The sequence below is a fragment of the Caloenas nicobarica genome, chromosome 5 (genome assembly GCF_036013445.1).
Source record: "Caloenas nicobarica isolate bCalNic1 chromosome 5, bCalNic1.hap1, whole genome shotgun sequence".
Lineage (NCBI taxonomy): Eukaryota > Metazoa > Chordata > Aves > Columbiformes > Columbidae > Caloenas > Caloenas nicobarica.
In genome coordinates, this window is record NC_088249.1 from 28,183,334 (window position 1) to 28,201,927 (window position 18,594).

At 36.9% G+C, this 18,594-nt stretch overlaps 1 protein-coding gene across 4 annotated transcripts in view; it reads right to left on the minus strand.

Annotated features, from left to right (window-relative positions):
• Positions 1 to 18,594, minus strand: part of AKAP6 (A-kinase anchoring protein 6) — a 233,361-nt gene that overhangs the window by 28,758 nt on the left and 186,009 nt on the right. For all 4 annotated transcript variants that reach the window (XM_065635372.1, XM_065635371.1, XM_065635373.1 and 1 more), the window contains one exon: positions 3,486 to 3,701. In XM_065635372.1, the coding sequence (XP_065491444.1) occupies positions 3,486 to 3,701 (216 nt within the window). The remainder of the gene's footprint in view (positions 1 to 3,485; positions 3,702 to 18,594) is intronic.

An 18,594-nucleotide genomic window follows, 5' to 3' on the forward strand; every position in this document is an offset into this window, starting at 1 on the left:
AGAAACCTGAATCCTGCAGTGTCTGGGGCATCTTTAAATGTTTAGAATACAAATAGTTTCATCAACACGAGAAACTTGTAGATACTGACATACTTCAAAGAATCCTATTGTTATAAACAAGCCTAGGATGAGAGGTCCCAAAACAAAATGGTCCCCAGTGAAAATTTGATGAGCATCATGATAGCTCTAAAATGGCTGCCACTTCTCAGCAGAAGGAATGATAACACCCCCTGCCCAGTGAAAGTCAACTCAGCCCAGTAAATAGCTCCAGACTACCCCAGGCAAATTGGGAACAAAGCAGCATGTGCCTTGTACAGTCCCAAGCATCCAGCTATTAAGCAAAGTGCCATACTCAGACCCTCATCGTGCCTCAACTCCTGATCGACTGCAATCCCCAACAGAAACGCAAGACTTACTTCGCTCCTGCTGCAACAGCAGCACCGAGCTCTAATTAACTCATAACAGTTTATTTAGAGTGACTGCAGGTATTATAACAACAGCAAACTGCTTCCACACGGCAACTGCCTGCATGCAAAAGGAGAGAATTTGCTTTCACTACAGTAACTTAGACCTCCATTCAGCTGTCCTTGAGCTCTCTCACAAATACAACTTGTTTCTTTTCCAAATTCAATAGAAGTTATATTTACTACAACAAAATGATAAGTTTTGTAGACAAAAAAGGCAGTTCATCATCTTTTTGGTACTTTACCTTTTAGAAGAAACCCATTCCAGTCTCTCTTGTGCAGTTATAAACCCAACAGATAAGCAGGCTTTAGCAACTAAAGTTTGGGATTCTGAGAACTATTTTTCAATTTCGCTGTTGTCTAATACTGCATACATTTGTTTTTGAAGCTCCAAAATTCAACCGTTTTTCCTACTGCTTGTCATCTCTTTAAACATTCGGTGTGGCACTAACCAACAGTCAACTAGAGCTGTTTATATATTAGTAATATGACTGAAAATATTACGAAGATGGAACTATCACAAAAATATAACCATTTCTCAAGAGAATTAAAAAGTTTTACTATAATATTTTCTTTCTTAGTTTATCAATCTTTTGTATTCCTCAGTCTCATATTTATCTTCTAGCCCATTCACTTCTCCAGCCTATTTCACTGCTGATGTCTGTTCTCATTTCTTGCTCTCCTAGATTCACCACCATCAAAACTCAAGAATGTTGTCTCTTTGCCACTGTTAAGACGGCATTTGTCTTCTCTTATTTCTTCACTTTCCTCTCATTTAAATGTGAATGTATTGTTTAGAACTCTTACCTCTATTTTCTATTCAGCTTCATTTTGGATCATCACTAATTCTTTTCTTACTTTAATTGCACTGAAATGTCTCTGATGTTTTCTTATGATCTCTATTTTACCAAGTTCTGTTTTACTTTTGATTCCACTTGGTCAGATTCTAAACAAATCATTTCCTTGGATTTTTCTGCTCTCTAGATTAGTTTTCTACTTTGTCTGTGGTTTTGGGCTAATTGTTCTTCCTTAATCTGCTTTTTACTAGACTCAAACAAGCCTTTTCCCTTAACTCCTTCCCTTTCCCCTTTTTAGATGATAATATCTATTCAGATACCTGCAGTTCCCATCTCTGGACTGAGGGCTCAAGTAAACTCCTTTGCGTCTAACCCCACTCTTCTGCCTGTCTTTTGAATATTTCATTCTTAGTGTCCATTAACATAAACTAAGCACAGACAAAATGGAATTCTTGCCCTGTCCTCTCCAGATCTCCTCTTTTCTTCATGCTCTGCTCAGTGTGACTGTTTTCCCTCCGGTAATCTGCACCAGCTGTGACATCCACAGCTCTCACTAGCTCTATGGAAGGAATCTTAGCATCATCAAGATTTGGCCTTTTTCTGCTGATCATATAGTGAAAGTTCTTAGCTGATCTCCTCGGTGGTTTCCAGTAGCATTCCTCTTCAGTAGATACTTCCCTCTTTATGCATAGATGTATAAGGAGAGGCTGAAAAGTAATATTTCCTTTTCTCTATACCCTTTTACAATCACATGCAGCTTAATCATTTTTACACTTCTTCCAAACAGATCAAATTTTTGAGAGCGTAACCGACTCTCCTCAATTATCTGCACTTCTTACTAAGCTGTCGGTTGACTATTCCCGTGCTTATAAAACTAACATTGATACTCCATCTGCTTTTCAGTGATGTTTTCCTTCCATGGTGCCTCGTACAGAGACACGCCGCTTTTGACTTGTCCTGAAAGCCTATTCAAACCTCGTTCCTTCCTCAAGTCCCATTTCTATCTCAATACCTAAAGCAGAGGCCAATAAACCAAACAGACAGAGGAGCACTCCTACTTTATAAAATGTGATAAAGGTATGGAGGCAACAGATTATTTTTACCTTCAACAGTTCACTCATCCAATACATCCTCCTCACTAACTCACCATTTCTTGGCCTGTTCAGACTAATAGTTTTTTCAGTCAGGAGCTGCTAGTGTTCTGAACAACGTATTGTATATCATCATGTTACATTGCCATAACTGAGCAAGAGAATTACAGCTTCTGTTATTTTTGTAAAGGAACTTTAACAAAAAGAAGTCAAATGTGGTATTTCACTGTTAGTCAGATAATTCCTAGGAAGCATGTAAGTGTCAAGTATTTTTTCCTTTTATTTGTATGATATAAACCTAAAAAATTATGTAAGCTAAATATATGTCACTTGTTCTCAAATACCATCAAGGCTCTTCAGTACACGCACTACACAGGGTTATCACTGCTGTCAATGTCGCTGCAGTATTCAGACTTCAGCATTATGAGAGTAGCACAAAACCCGCTGAGCCAATTCATCCGTTACAGTCAATGGTGTTACAGTAGGGATTATTTTGTTCCCCCTATGGTTTATTGTTTAAATGTAGATACTGCTTTATAATATAGTTTTATGCTGTAGAAAACCTGTCTAATTTATGCCACTTAATGGATGGTTTAAGCAGAGTGCTATCTTGCCTCTCAGGAATCATCTCCCTGAGATAAAAGCAAATTAATGCATTTTACTTATATTCAAATAACACAGAATTGTATATTAATCACATACTCATGGCATTCTATATGAAATACACATCTACTGCTGGGATGCTAATTAAAACCAGTCTTACTTACATTGAAATTCTTTTTCCGAAAAATATTTACAATCAGTGAAGTATGTCTCCGGGCCCAGTTCTGTTAGGTACTGAGCAACTTGGCAACAGGAGAAGATTGTTTTCATTACTTGACAGGATTAGATGTCATGAGACTAAATATCTAGCAAACAGAACATGTATATTGTGAGTTTATCTTATTAATCAGTTTTGTCCATACAATACGATGCTTTGTGAAAAACTAAAGCTTCACTTCTTGGTAGTAAAGGCTAGAAATGGCATCTTCAGTCAGAACACTCTGAGATGAATGTGTTTGTCTTGCACTGAAAAAGTATCTCTCATGAAGAATGAAGCCACATGAAATCTTTTTAAAGCAAGCATCACTCACCGAATCTTTTTCCAATCTCTTCTGTAGCCGTGTTTGCCACTGGACAGCTTGCATGACAATGGCTTCCCACCTTCTCTCGAGGTTTACGATTATCAGCTGCATGGACTGGTGATCTGCATTTAGGTTGCAGGTCTCCTGGTCATCCAGGAGGTGCTGGCATAATCGCAGCACAGAGGCTACCCCCCGACGTCTCTGTTTGATCTCACAGCATAGAGACTGCAGGACAGACAAACAACAGATGTCAGTGTGGAATACAAATTTAAGCATTAACTATTATCTTATATTTTATGGTGCCCAATTTCTATCTTAAAACAGTTTTTTCAGCTCTTCAGTAAATTCTCATACTTACTATCGAAGCTTAATGTTTTATTTTCAGATAAACACAGTCTTAATAACACAGAAGGAATAAAGCTACTTTCAGTCTCCTTCAAACAAATGCCATACATAGCTAACTGTCTCAATAATGCTGAAAGGTTTATGGTGTAGACTGGTTTATTCTTCTTTTTTTTTTTTTCATTCAACTGGGACACATCTGAAACAAGTTACCATGACAGTAATCAGCTTCAGAAATTCTTCAGGACAAAATGGGGGAAAAAAATTAGTCATGCAGTGAAAATACACATATTTTTACAAAAAACAATAGAAATTATGGGTCATATGTACCCTGTCAGAGGACAAACTTTAAGGAAGGAGAAAACTCAGTATAAAATTATTTACAGATGTTTTTTGTTATCATAAAATATTTCCAGAATAGTTCCATATTCAAATAAATGTAGGAATAAAGTGATAAGTGTATCCTTCTCAAAGAGGAATAATTCACCACATCTATTTCGTCATACTGATTCCAGTGCTAGCAAGAATGCAGTCTGACGTGAACTGCATGATGGGAGCAATCGGTAAGCCCTAATATTGCTGAATATCAATGGGAGCCAGGATATGTTAGTTCTATGCCAGAAACCCAAGTAACTACACAGAGAATCTCACTGAACAGCAGTATAAATAATGCATCCTACATGCCAAAGCTAAAGAGAGATCTACCGCCCAGAAGCAGTAAATGGCATGGGGTTCTTTCAAGCATGGTTTTATCCACAATCATGCTCTTACCATCATTCAACATCAAATCAGGATTTTATTAACTCATAATGTGTTTTAATAATAATACCTATGAAGCTGGGGTACAGAAGGTAGAAATGCATCTGAGGACGACTGCTTCAGCCCAGGTTCTGAGACACTACACTTTTATAGCATTGCATCGTTTAAGTGTTCAACTATTGTCATAGGCCTGTGTTACTCCTGAATTTAACACGACTGTGCTCCACACGTGGGAGCTTTCCAGATAATTTAAATTGTAACTTGCCAACATCTGTTTCCCTCTGTGGGATGCCACAGATGAAAGTGCATGACCCCATGAGAAAATCTGAACTATCATGTCTTTTGAAGACAGGGTATTTGCCTCTAAGTTTCCAGTTAAATGTAATAATCAATCAACAACAACAATGAAAAAACCACTGCATCTCTCAAAGCTGTTCACAAGCGTCAACTGACAAAAAATCAGGACCTGCTCTCCTGAATTTTATTAGCAAAACAATAACATTCTGTAGAAAGTGAATTCAAGTTCCAGATTTTCATATCACTTTTTATTTTAAAATTGGAATTTATACTCAGAAATGTTGTACCTCAAAGGAGTACTTTGCTGCTGGAAGTCTCTGCTTGATCAATAACACTAAGCTGAAAGTCTGAAGCAAAACATTGGTATACACATCTAAAAAAATATATCTTTTCTTTGCCTACGGATAGTGTGCAAGCAATTTTTTTATTCAAAGCCTTCAAGAGAAATGATGATTAAACCCACAAACATAGCTGAATTACTAATCTACTTTCTCTGGCACAATTGGGCCATTTTAACAGTTAACAGATTGCTTATTAATCAACAAGGGTAAACAAGACAAAGCAATCTCATTTAAAGTGGAAGTTTTAATGCCTAAAAGTATTTGTGTTCAAAATGTTAATCCCGATAAGGCTTCATTAGAAGACGTCTTAAAATGATTAAGTACATTTCATTGTAAAGTACACTGAGTAGTATATCAGCAGGTGGACATTTCATACAGATGTTCCACTTATTGATGTAATGCATTCTATAGCTATTTAAATTACCCTAACTCTGTAATAGCTAGAATTCTATTACTCCTATAATGAGAGAACCCCGTACCTTTAATATTTCTGAATTTTAAATAAGGTGAATGACAAATTCCCAAACCACTATTTATGGCAAAATATGACCAGGAATTTTATTATTCAATTTATACCAGAGCTGCATTTTCACTTACATTTCCTGAACTTGCCCTTATTTATTTTCCTAGAGTTCATTACTAGCTTCCTACATGGTTCTTGATGTAACCACCACGTCTGGCACACTTCCTTTCTGATGCTGTTCCTCAGCCTAATGTCACATCAGAAAAAAAACCAAACCAAACCAAGCCAAGCCAATCTACCTGAAGTCACATTTCTTTTTTTTTTTTTTTAATATTGTATAACAGTTAACAATTAATTTTTATGGAAGTGATGGTAAGTTACATACTGATGGCAGTCAAATCTATGTATTAATAGGTCTGCATTAACTTAACAGAAAACAATACAGCTCAGAATCTGGCCCCATAACATTAACTTACCTTGATCTATCTGATTATGTCATCCCTTATAAATATTTTTCATTTTTTATACAATAACATATAATATGATGAGATATAGAATATTTCATTCATAAGCCATTATATGGGAGTTTAAGTGAGGCCTTTACATCGTGTTACCTGAAAGCAGAGCTACAGGATCTAAGTGATTTCTAACTTACATCAGTTTTACACCAGCATAATAATAGTAGCTTTACTGAAGCTATTTCTGATTTACATGGCTGTGACAGTACAATTAGGCCTATGGCACTTTTTGTTTCAGTTTTATTACATGATATTATGGTTAATATTAAACAGGAGAAGATTGAAGTGCTTGTATCTAATATGCTGAAAGAGTTGGCTATAGCAACAGTACTTTAAAAGCCAGAGAACTTAATCATGTAAAGACATCTTTAAACCCTATATAACAGTACTAGCAATAATGAATCTAAACAGTATTAGGATCTGGTATACAGTGTCCTAAAGGGACACAATAATTGCCTGTATCCTATGACATGATGTCTCACAGCGTTTTATATCCATCCATGTTCTGCTATTGTTAAAATGCTGTGCTTCTATAAAAACCTGTCAATATGGCTATTGTACATGCAAAGTATGCTTCCAGGACCATGGTTACTTTAATTATTTTTCAAGGTACATTCCACGTTGTGAATTAACAGCTATAATTCATGATTAATTAAAAAAAAAAAGGAAATGAAAGATTATTAGGATCTCTACTGAGGCTTGGGGTTGATGGTCTACAGCTGCTACAGCAAGCTACTGGGTACTTTATTGGTCATAAAATGAGGAAACAATCTAACAGTAGACTCAGGAGCATCACTTAGGCTCACTGAGGCTCCTGTGTGTGCAGAAGATTTGCTGAAGTATAGATTAAGAAATCAGGTACTTTGGATTGTGGCTCCTCATACTATCATGTGTCAGTTGAGCTGTGGTAACTGTAAATACAGTCCAAACCTTTGCAAATGTGGGAGAAACACATTCACTTAAATCATTCGCAGCAAGACTTAAATGAATGTGTTTGGCTTTTTTGCTGCAGGCTAAGAGTATACACAGCAAGTGCAGCTGCCGTGTATGAACTTGACTTTGTGCCTGAGTCCTTTGCTTTGCAACAGATACCATGATAACATTGAGGTGTTATTCACTTTTATGTTACTATGAGCCATGCTTTCTCGTACTGAGGATTGCTGTCTGTGCTGTTAGAATCTTGGAAGATTTTTCTTCCCTCTGCCTACTCCTCTTTTCAGTGCTTTGAAGTTAGCATCTGCATAGCTAAAAAGGGCTAGCTGAAACTACTTTCACAGCTTGTTAATACCATGCCTTAAATCATCTGGAAAAGTCCCTGCTGAGTCAAATGACATCAAACACTGTCTCCAAGCCATGGGCTGATGGCACTGTCTATGGGGATGGAAGTAGTCATGATCTGAACAGAAAGTGCTCTGCATAGCTGCGTGACTCCTAAGCGAATGGTGTATGACCAGAAACACGTGTGCGGCTTTAGGCAGAGTCTGAGCATATGGAGGCACAGAAAGGTAGGAAGTTGAGGAAATTAGAGACCCCTCAAGCCCCAGTCCCGCTCCATCCCTCAGCCTTCGTGCAGTGTGTCGGTGCCTGAGCTGTGCTACATCACCGGCTCTGCACAACCGAAGGACGTGGATGCGAATTTGGCTTTCTCACACAACATGGTAGATGAGTTGGCCACTGAAGCACTGTTCTGTCAAGGTTCTTCAGCAGGTGCTTAATATTAACCATCTAAAAGTACCAAGGTTCTTATGAATTCAGTGGGACTACTTGTGCTTAAAATAGTTTAACATTCAGTTTAAGATTAGTTTAGTTCACTTAAATCCACATAATCCACGTATAATCACCATATAAAATGTTGAGGTATGATTTTTGTAGCATCATTTATTACATATTGTTTTGGGAATTCATTTTTTATGGGATCTGAAGTTCTTTCAACTGTTTCCATCTTTCTTGCTTTCACTCTACAATTAGGAATAGTAAGGTTCATGTAGAGATACCCAGAGCTTTGAAAATAGTTGGAAGATGGCAAATGATATCTTATATAGATAGATTTTCTTTGTGCTTTCAGGTTCAGAAGAAATGTCAAAGTGTACTGAGAAAAACACTCTTTCTAGGTTTATGTTGTGTTTGTGTATGGGAAATACTGTGTGCTTTTCAGAAGAAGCACGACTGCAGATAAATCTGGAACCACCAGATCTAAGAAGGAGATTCTGTCTAACTTCGGTCTGTTAAAGGCTCTCTCTTTCTCCTTGTTACAGAATGTGGGTATGAGAGAGAAGGAATAGTACCTGTCCAATTGCCTCAGTTGTTGCTTGATGGAAGAAGAAATGAAGATTGAATTGGTGTTATTTAGTATAACAATCATGTTCAGAAATTAAGGGAAAATCTGAGAACGGAAGCTACTCTTCTGAGTACAACAATCAAACTACAACTCTTAAAAAACGTAATTAGCCTTTTTATGTCTGATTTTTGGCCAGTGCAGCACTTCAGTTTTCAGAAGTGCTAATGTAAAACTTTTAAGTATCATGGCTAACAGCATTAATACATCAATAAAGGGAAAACAGGAAACAATCTGCTCGCAAATGTTGGATAAAATGTAGTTTTCAGTCTTTTCTGTGAAACGGCAATGCCTGTTGGAACTTTTCTTGTCGGGGTGATGCATCCCTGCATTTCAAATTCCATTCTTACATGGCACAGGGTGAAAATAAGAATTTCTGTTTCTGAATGGAAAACAAAACCAATAATTTCTCAAAAAATATTAGTAAGAAAGTAATTTCTCAAAATACAAAAAAAGCTAAATGAGAAAGATAGGAAATGAATGATGACTTGTCATCTTTTAGAACAATACTGCCAAACGTGCCTGCTTTTGCTGATTTCAAGGTTAAAAGAAAATGTCACCTAATATGGGAACTCTACTCAGTTGCATACTGTGGGACTTAATCTATACTGAAGCTAAATATTCTATAAGTATGCAGTGAAGTGCAAAAAACAGCAATTGAAAAATGACATGATTAAATGGCACAACATGCAATCATTTGCTCTCAATTATATCAATGTATCTTCTTCATTTCAAGGAGTCAGGCAGAAATATTGTTTTTTAAATGCCTCTATTAAATTGGGCACCAATAATAAAATAGATGAGAGTCCTAATAAGCTCATTTACGTAACATATATCACACACCACAGAACTATTCTCTCCAAACGGGTTTGTTCATAGATTTGTCTCCTGGTTGTCACTAGTCTTGGCTATATTAAAAGATTTTAAAGGCACAAGGCTCGCGGACCATTCAGTGGAAAACCTTTGTACTTAACCCTTGAGAGATCTTTAATGCTAATTATGGAAGAAGTATTGATATAATATCTTTGCTGTCACAATTTATTATGATGACGGTCACAACAGAATCTGGAACTGACATTTTAGAAATATCATCTAATTGCAAGTCAGAAATACAGAATGACAGTTTAAAGTAGAATATGACTTCTTTCAAAACAGCGAACTGTTTCTCTTTATTTAAAAGCTCTACTTTTAATAGCATTACAAGCACCAAATTGCTACATTGATCATATGTCTCTGTAACTCACTGCTTAGCAAAGCGTTACAATATCTCTCCTACAAGTCTGAGCCCAGTTCACTATATTGCTTGTGGAATGTGTCAGTCTCTATACATATTAAAAATGGCAGTGAACTAATATGAAAAAATACTTCATTTTTGCATTGGATTCGCTAATCTACATAGGCGCTCACATCCTACTTATGATCAAGTGCTTATCTTAATTCATTCATTTCACTAGCATTAAAAAATTTACATCGGAATTTGTGTTTATTTGCAATCAATAATGCAAATAAATTTATTAATTCAGTAAATATACTTATTTTAAAAAATATTTTTACATAGCATTCTAAAAGTACCCATTTTCTTTCCCATTTTTCTCTAGAGGTACGCTATATGCATTAAAAGCAGTAACAAGCCAGAATAGATGCTTCTGGGCTCGTTCCATAAAAGCTGCTATTATATCTGTACAATGTTCTTTAATTTCTTTGTTCTATTCCTTTTACTTGTTTAAGTACTTCAAAATATTTGTTTGTAAGAATACAGTTCAATGGTCTGTTATTTAGCTCATATTCCCATGTAACTAGTAATATGCAATATACTTTTCTTCATAAATTAAAAACACTATTAAAATTCCAGACATATAAAACAATATGAAGATTAAGTTACTATAAAAGAAACTATAATAGCTTACAGATTGCTTGTATCATTACTAAAGCGCCGGTATCTATTACGGTGTCTCCCTGGAATAAAGAATGCACTTTTGGCAATAATCTGTTAAAAAAGTGCCCATTATTGTTAAGACGCTCCTATCTTAGCTCTAAACTAGTATGCAATTACAGGAAGGTAACTTTTAAAAATAAAAGAAAACCAATGTTGGATCTAAATGCATCTTCCCTACTGAAATACAACACAGTTTCCCAAGCCTTGTTTTCCTCTTGTTTCGTATAGGGGATTGATTAGATTTATTTTCACACTGAAATATTTTAGAGCTATTTAGTACACACTGCAAAGTTGGAGTTAACTTGTTCCAGGGGATAAGTCAAGTCATTCAGACAGAGGAGCCAAATGTCATGGCAGGAGGATCCATTTTTCTAGTCTGGCACTGTCTGTGTTAATAGATGCTTTCAGTTCATGCTCTCTATTCATTCGAGTTCTCCTTCCAGCAATAAGATCCAAAAGAGAAATATTGAAAGATGTGGCACAATTTGCTAGGGTTTCTTTTTGCCCCCTAAAAATGCTAAAATAAAAGTAGGGAAAGCATCAGACATGTAGCATAAATATCAGTGCTATGTTTTGCTTTTGTAAATAATCCTGAAGTACACTACCCCAAAATTCATTTCCCTGTAGCGGACATTAAAAACACAAAATTTTTTCTAGATCACCACACTGGGCAGAGTTTCAAATGAATGTGTGTGGAAATTCAAGAGATTAAATGACTTAAGGCACAGGTGGAAACTTTACAAAATCAAGTGAGGCATGTTAGGCTCAATTTTACTACCTGTTGTTGGAATTCACTTAGAATTGCAGCTTAAAATAAATCAAGATGTTTCTCAACATACATCACACACGAGATGCCAAGAAATCCCCTCCAATTGCCTAGAAATGTTAGGTATCAGAATTTCAGTCATCTTTAATGAACAGTTAAAACTATTAAAACTTTGTATCCTGCCTCAGAGCTATGTAAGATGTGTTAAAAGAAAAACTTCCTTGCATGGATATACATCAATACCTGTAACCCCTGGGCTGAAGTTCAGATGTTAATACTGTACTTACTCCCTTTCTCAATCTTGCTCCCCCACAGATGATAGATATGCATTTTTTGCTGTCCCTGTGCAATGGCCCTGGTATATTCTGAAATGTAGTGAGAATTTACCCTATTCTGAATTACAGGAAAAATATCCTGCAATGCATTGGTATTACCTTTTTGTGGGAAAGCAGTGAACATAAAATAAATTAGATTAATCTTTTGAAGACTTCAGGACAGGCAGGGTGATAGGAAAGGGAAAATAAACACATCTAATGAGTAAGGAAAAAGATATTTCCTTTGGCTTTTTTTCTTGTGTCAGTGAAGCAAATTTAGCCTGGATTAAAAAATGTACAGCTTGAGCTGCTCTGGGGTAAACAGAGGAAAATATATGATGGTGCTTTCATGTATATCTGTATATGCACAAGGACAACAAGCAGGCTTTTCTAGAAATGGTATTCCACATCTTATTTCAAAAAAGCAACACAACCTCAGAATGGGTATATCATTAAAACATAAACCCATTGTTTTCATTCTTTTACCATGTGTTAATCATAAACACACACACATTTTTTTTGTTTCCGTTCAAGACAAAACTTAATAGTCCCCAAGAGAAGTTACTTGCAGCAGAATCAACTAGAGCTGGGCAGCACTGAGATGAGGTGGGTTCACTTGTATCTCAAGTAGGCTTGCCTACCTCAGTATCTTGCTTGCATAAATAAGTTTTAGGCAAGTGTTTAAATAAGTATGTTTCATTTTAAATTAAGATTAACTTGCCTTTGTACAAGTTAGGCATACACGACTTTGACAGGCACAGTTTAGCCCCAGTGCTATGAGAAGGCTAGAATTAGAAGCGAGGACAGAAGCAGGTGATGTGGTCAAGATGAGCTGTGAATGGCAGTCAAAAAGCTAAGGGTTGTCAAAAGCCAAATGTCTGGACAAAGTGACCGTGTATGATGGTCTCAGAGGCTCAGCATTACTCATATTATTGCACCTCAACTGACGTTCTTCCATTGCCTGGACAACAGGATTGGGGTAAGAAGACTAGGTAAGATGAAAGCAAAGAAGGCACGAAACAGACCTGCTTTTCTTCACTATGGCTTAGACTAGAGAATATAACGGGGTTCCTCTTACCGTGGCAAAACACAAAAATAAGTGTCACAGTGACAAAGGGAAAGGCGGTGCACCGTGAATGACATTGCTTCATCAGCTGCTGGAGAAATGCACAGAAAATCCATTAGATTAGAGGCCAGGCCTTCAGATTTATTCCGAGGTGAGGAAATGCTGCACCTTCCTAACAGACCAGTAAGGGAATCATCCTTGAAAGGACAGGAATCCACATACTTTTGGATTTTTTTTTCCATTGACTTTATGCAGCAAGCATAATCTAAGCCACTCTGCTGTCTCTAGTAATATGTTGCCAGTCTGCAAATCCCATTCCAGACTGACATCTCATACTTGTGAGACATAATATACCTGAAAAGGCTTGCAATAACACTTCAGAATTTATACTGAAGACTTGTTCTTTTTATGTTCGTATTCTTATTCATACTGAATTACACTTTAGCCTACAAATAATTCTACTAAAATCAATGGGCTTCCTGGCAGTATGAAAGTATTTTTAGTGTGAGCAAAGGTACTAATACAGTCTATCATAATATTCCCTATTGGGACTGTGATCTACTAACTCATGTGCAAAGATGAAACTTGGGAAACCTGTCCAGTACTGAAACCAAAACTAAGCAATGGTCTACGAGGTCAGTGATCCACCAGTTAAAGAAAAACCTTGTTAGTAGGGTTTAATGGCTCCAGAGAACACTATTCAATCAATAATCTACTAATATTGGAGAGACTGGACCTGAAAATGCAATACTATGGCTCCAAAGAGGCAGCCATAGACAATCAAATAAATCATATCATCACGTGCAGTAGTACAAAGTGGACCTTAATGGACAGAGTACAGTGAATTTTTGCCAACTCTCTCATATTTCCAGTACACACTGTACTTGTTTTTCTATATGTTATGACTAACAGGTGAAATAAAGCTTAGCAGCCAACCAAAATACCAACCCTCACTGTAAATTAGTGAAAGTCAGTCTTGGCTTATTTTTAGAGGAAAGATTTCTTTCTTGTTTTCCTTTGTTGTTTTTGCTTCTTCTTATTTTCGTTTTCCACGTTGATAGTAACAGAAGAGAAAGATTCTGGTTTTGCAGTAAACAGATCTTCAAGGCAATAGCAGGACAATGAGCAGTTACATTTTCAAGGCGTCATTTGGGTAGGTCAAAAGAAGGAAATCAATTATATCTTCAGTGATAATGACAATAATGTGTGATGGAACAAAGAATGTTCTCTCAAAAGAAGACAAGTCAGCTATTTTCACTTTTACACATCTGAGTCTTCAAGAGGCCATGACTGAGAGTGGAAATATATCTCAAAGTCTGCAGATGCCATTGATGCCCAAGGTTTGGGAAAGGAACTGTAAGCTGTTTGTCACTATGAAATTGCAAGTTTTACTTTGTAATGGCCAGTTTGGGACAGCTTTCTCTATAAGCCAGGGTATCCTCTGTGTTAGTCAGCTTGAGTCAGACCTCAAGTCTTACAAGCTTACTCATGATATGAGAATTAAATGCAGACCATACCAGTACAGTAAGAAAGACAGGGAGAAGAGCACTATTGTCTCCTTCACACCAGCTCCAGTTAACAGGAGGGCACTGGTTCAGATAAGCACCCTATTGCACATTCGGGAGGGTTGAGAGAGAATTTCGGGCTCAACTTCTCTGGAAAAGAAATAAGCCCATAGTTAGTGTGGGAGAACTTCACAGATATTAGCATTAAATCTTTCTGAGCTGGGATTGCAGTTGCCTCAATGACTTCAAGTCCCTCAAGTCTCAAAGACATTCCTGATGATTCCTTGTGTGGGATTCATCTCAGTTAATGGAGAACTTGACACCTGAGCTAGTCATTTAGAAGAAGGTATGCTGAGGTACAGTACATCTTCTCTGTAGCCAGGTGTCTAAAACAGGACAGATTAATTGCATCCCAGAAGTGCTTTTTTCCCCCACAATTACTAGAAAAGAAGCTCAGACAAGATCTCTGCACTGTAGGTATCTAAAGCCAGCCTGCTTTAACATGCCTCTACCATATGGCTATGCTGTCTGCAGGGTAATAATCTTGGTATACCAGAAATAAGGAGACAATACATAAAAAGGAGCTAAGAAGGAAGTAAAATATTAATTAATAGCTTAAGTATAGCCACTTGGCTCCTTTTTCCTCCTCCAAAGAATTCTGTGTGTTGCTGTACCTGAGCTCTGCTGACTCAGGCTTCTTCCTGTTGCTATAGTAACCTCCATCCCACACCCCAGTCTTAGTCCAGAACCCCATTGCCACTGCTGAGTTGGGACTGCATGCACGTACTTTATGATATTGGTCTGGAACACTGCAGCATGTCAATTCTAAACATCCCTGGTGGCTAGATCTTCTGTGTCCCTTTCTTTCCCCCAGCAAAGGGAGCACTTGTGGGGCAAAATGATTTTAGACAACCAAATAGTGTTTCTGATAAATTTTGAGATTTTGATTAATTAAAACCTAAGTAACAATGTAAAGAATCTCAGAGAATTCACAGTTTAAGCTTCACAGTCTAAAAAGGATGATGGAATGAAAGCTGCTATCTCAGATGGCATATGTAGTCCTGAATGGGAACGGTACATTGTATCAGCATTGCCTTCAATAGGGAGCCTTTATTGAAACACAAGCTGAACTTTCAGTAATAAGTATATTAAATCAAAATTTGAAATAAATTTGAGCATATTAAATATTTGAGTACTCTGTGTGTGTATAGTATCAAGCACTGATATTTGAGCATATTAAAATCAAATCAGAGTTATAAAACCACATATTGTCTTAGGGCCAAAATACCACATTTCTGGCAAAAATATGTAGAGCTGCTTTACTATAAAGAGGTTGCTTCTCATTTAAGTGGTCTACAGAGGTGCTGCTTTGGGGTGGTCGGTCATGTAAACTCAGTCTGAGTTTGCTTCAAACTATTTTAAGTGGCATCAGGCTACATTTGACTTTGGAATCCTACCTGTTTTTCATAAGATTTAATACTGTATGCCTTCCTGTTTGTTAAAATTTAATCCAAACAAAATTTGGGTAAACATTTCCTCATCTGTGAAAAGATTTAGGGCTCTGAAATCACACTCTTTTTGAGAAATTTATTAAAATTACAACTTTTGTTTTTCTTTTATCATCTTAGAGGTATAAAAAGGATTAAATCCTGCTTGACTTCTTTTGGACTTTCTTCTGGAAACTGTTTTGCATACTTTTGTTACATGCACATTGAATTTCTGTAATTCTTTGGTTGCAGCTCTGCCAGGAATATCATTCAAAAAATTGTAAAATATTCAAAATGTAGTAGCAAAAGCAATTCCTGGCACCTATAGGAACAGCCAGTACTTTTCTCCAATTTCTGAGTCTCCAAACCTTTGCTCAAAGTTAATACCTCTTTTTGATTTCAGTCTGGCCATAATCTTATATGGTCCCAAACTCACTTGTGTTTTGTTTGATAGAATTACGTTTAACTGAATTGTTTGTAAGATGTGCAGTGCTGACTCTTATGCAAACTTTGCAGTTAAAATGAAAAGCATCATAAGAAACACTGTTTAACTGATTGATTATTAATTACCAATGCAACCTATATTGTTTAATCAGAAAGTTCAGTTGCTTTAGGCATTGGAGAAATAAGAAATGGTGCTGAGTAACAATTGTTTTTTAAATGACATTGCATCTTCTGGTACGCTTGATCACAAATTTAGTGGAAGATGAAAATATACACTTCTGAATAAGTCTAGTCATTAGAAATAGTTACAAGCATCAGATAATTTACGCTGTTTACAAGGCAAACAGGAATGGCTACCAATACTACTAGCTATGGAATTCAATAGGCCATTGGCTTTTAGAAATATTAAATGAGAAAACATTTCCAACATTTTTTGGTACAAATAAGCAGGCTGATCTCTTTAATTGATATGTTGACTAAAGTCAATGAGAACCACAAGCTTTCAGTACTGGCAAAAAATAGCTCTCCCATTTTCGAAGGCCCAAATACAGATTTAGGAGACAGGTTTGTTAATATACAGGGTGTTTCAAAAAGATGGACCCAATTTGAAATAATTGTCTCTCTGCAACCATGAACCACCCATGAATGAAACTCTCACCACTTGAAAGTGCAGGGCATAAAGTTTCAAATGATTACCACTAGATGCTAGATTACCGTAGATGTAAATTTTTGTGTAATTGTAACATGTTGCCATTGTGAAATATATTGCCTTGAAATTGGGTCCATCTTTTTGAAACACCCTGTATATGGCAAGTTGCTTATTGCTTCAAACAAAACTAGATCAGAAAACTACATGAAATGCAACATTATTTTAGCCAAAAACCACATTTTAGCCAAAAAACACGTTTTAGCAGAAAACCTTGCTAAAATCCTGTTCTGAACAGAATCCTTTATCAATCTTGCTACTGAAAGCAATAGAATCTTTCCCAGTTCTACATGACTGACAAGGGATTCTGAGAAGACAGATACTTGCAAGTCTAAGCTTGTTCTTGAGTAGCTGGTTTGTGAGCCAAAGCCATAACAACTAGCTTTTTGATGGTGATGGGTCATTTCTCTATATTGAGCACTGAAAGTCACAAGTTTTATTGCAATTGACAGAAATTATTTAGGCTCCCTTTCTGTCTTTCAGAGGGCATTTTGCAGAGAAAACAGCATGCTTTTTGAAGTCCCAGACACATAAAAGCAAATGTGGCAGAACACTTCTACTTAGAAGCCAACAAGCACACAAATTTCTGGCTAGACCTTACTGAAATGAAGTTTACTAAAACTTTAATGAAAGAATGTGAATTCTTTTTCTTTGTGTTCCTCATTCTTTCCTGCTCCAAATCTCTCCTGACCCACAAAATAGCCATACATCATTAGGTTAGGAAATAAGTTGTTCCAATTATCAGTCTCATGACATTAGGTCTTTCAGCTGCTAGAATCATGTGTTTACCTGAGAATCTTGTATTAATGTGAAAAGCATGTTTCTAGTTCTGGTCCTCATCATTTCAGGGGAAAGCTAGAGAACATGAACTCAAGGGACTCAAAAGGCAGAACAGAAACAGAATTATGAATAAAGAAAATAAATATGTATTTGTAATTATGAAGATTTCATGAATTTTAAGTCATTCTCTTGATTTTCTTAGTCCAGATACATGAGTTTTTCATGTTGCGACAGAAGAAAACAAACCAGGAGCAAGACACCCACGGTTCCCCCTTTACAGCTGGGCAACTTGCGTTCACTATTTCCCCCTTCTCGATAGGAGCCCAGGCCAGGTCACACTTGGAAGCTCACTTAATTCTGCTGTGGAATGGCCAGAAAGTGTCACTATAGGCTGAAGCAATGTTTGTGCCTCTCCTTTGTAACTAAACATGAAAATGTTTGAGGCAGCCAGGAGCACTGAAAGCTGGTGGAATCAGTAATAAAATGGCTTGGCAGACCGGCTGTACCTTGTGTTGCACAGAGATCACTGGGCTGACCTAACTATACCACATAGTTTCCATAAAACCAAAAAATACAGGACCTTACATAAGCTGGGTAATGACCTTAGCAATGTTCTAGTAATTCTAATACCTAAATATGTTAATAATAGTGGGGAAAAATCAGCTGAACATACTCAGCAGGACTTGAACTTTGAATATGAACAAGAAAGTGGTAAATTGCAAGGAAGCACTCTGTTTTCATCACATATGAAAATGGAATATACTGAGAAAAGGAAGGGAAGGGAAGGGAAGGGAAGGGAAGGGAAGGGAAGGGAAGGGAAGGGAAGGGAAGGGAAGGGAAGGGAAGGGAAGGGAAGGGAAGGGAAGGGAAGGGAAGGGAAGGGAAGGGAAGGCTGCCTTGTGGTTAGCAGCAAACATTAGGGTCACTGTAGCTGGGTTCTACTCTAATGCAGCCATTGATTTTCAGTGAAAACCTGGAAAGGTCACTTAATCTCTGTGCATTTTATTTCCCTCATTTCTAGAAAGGGGATAATAATACCTACCTTAAAGGTTTAGTGGG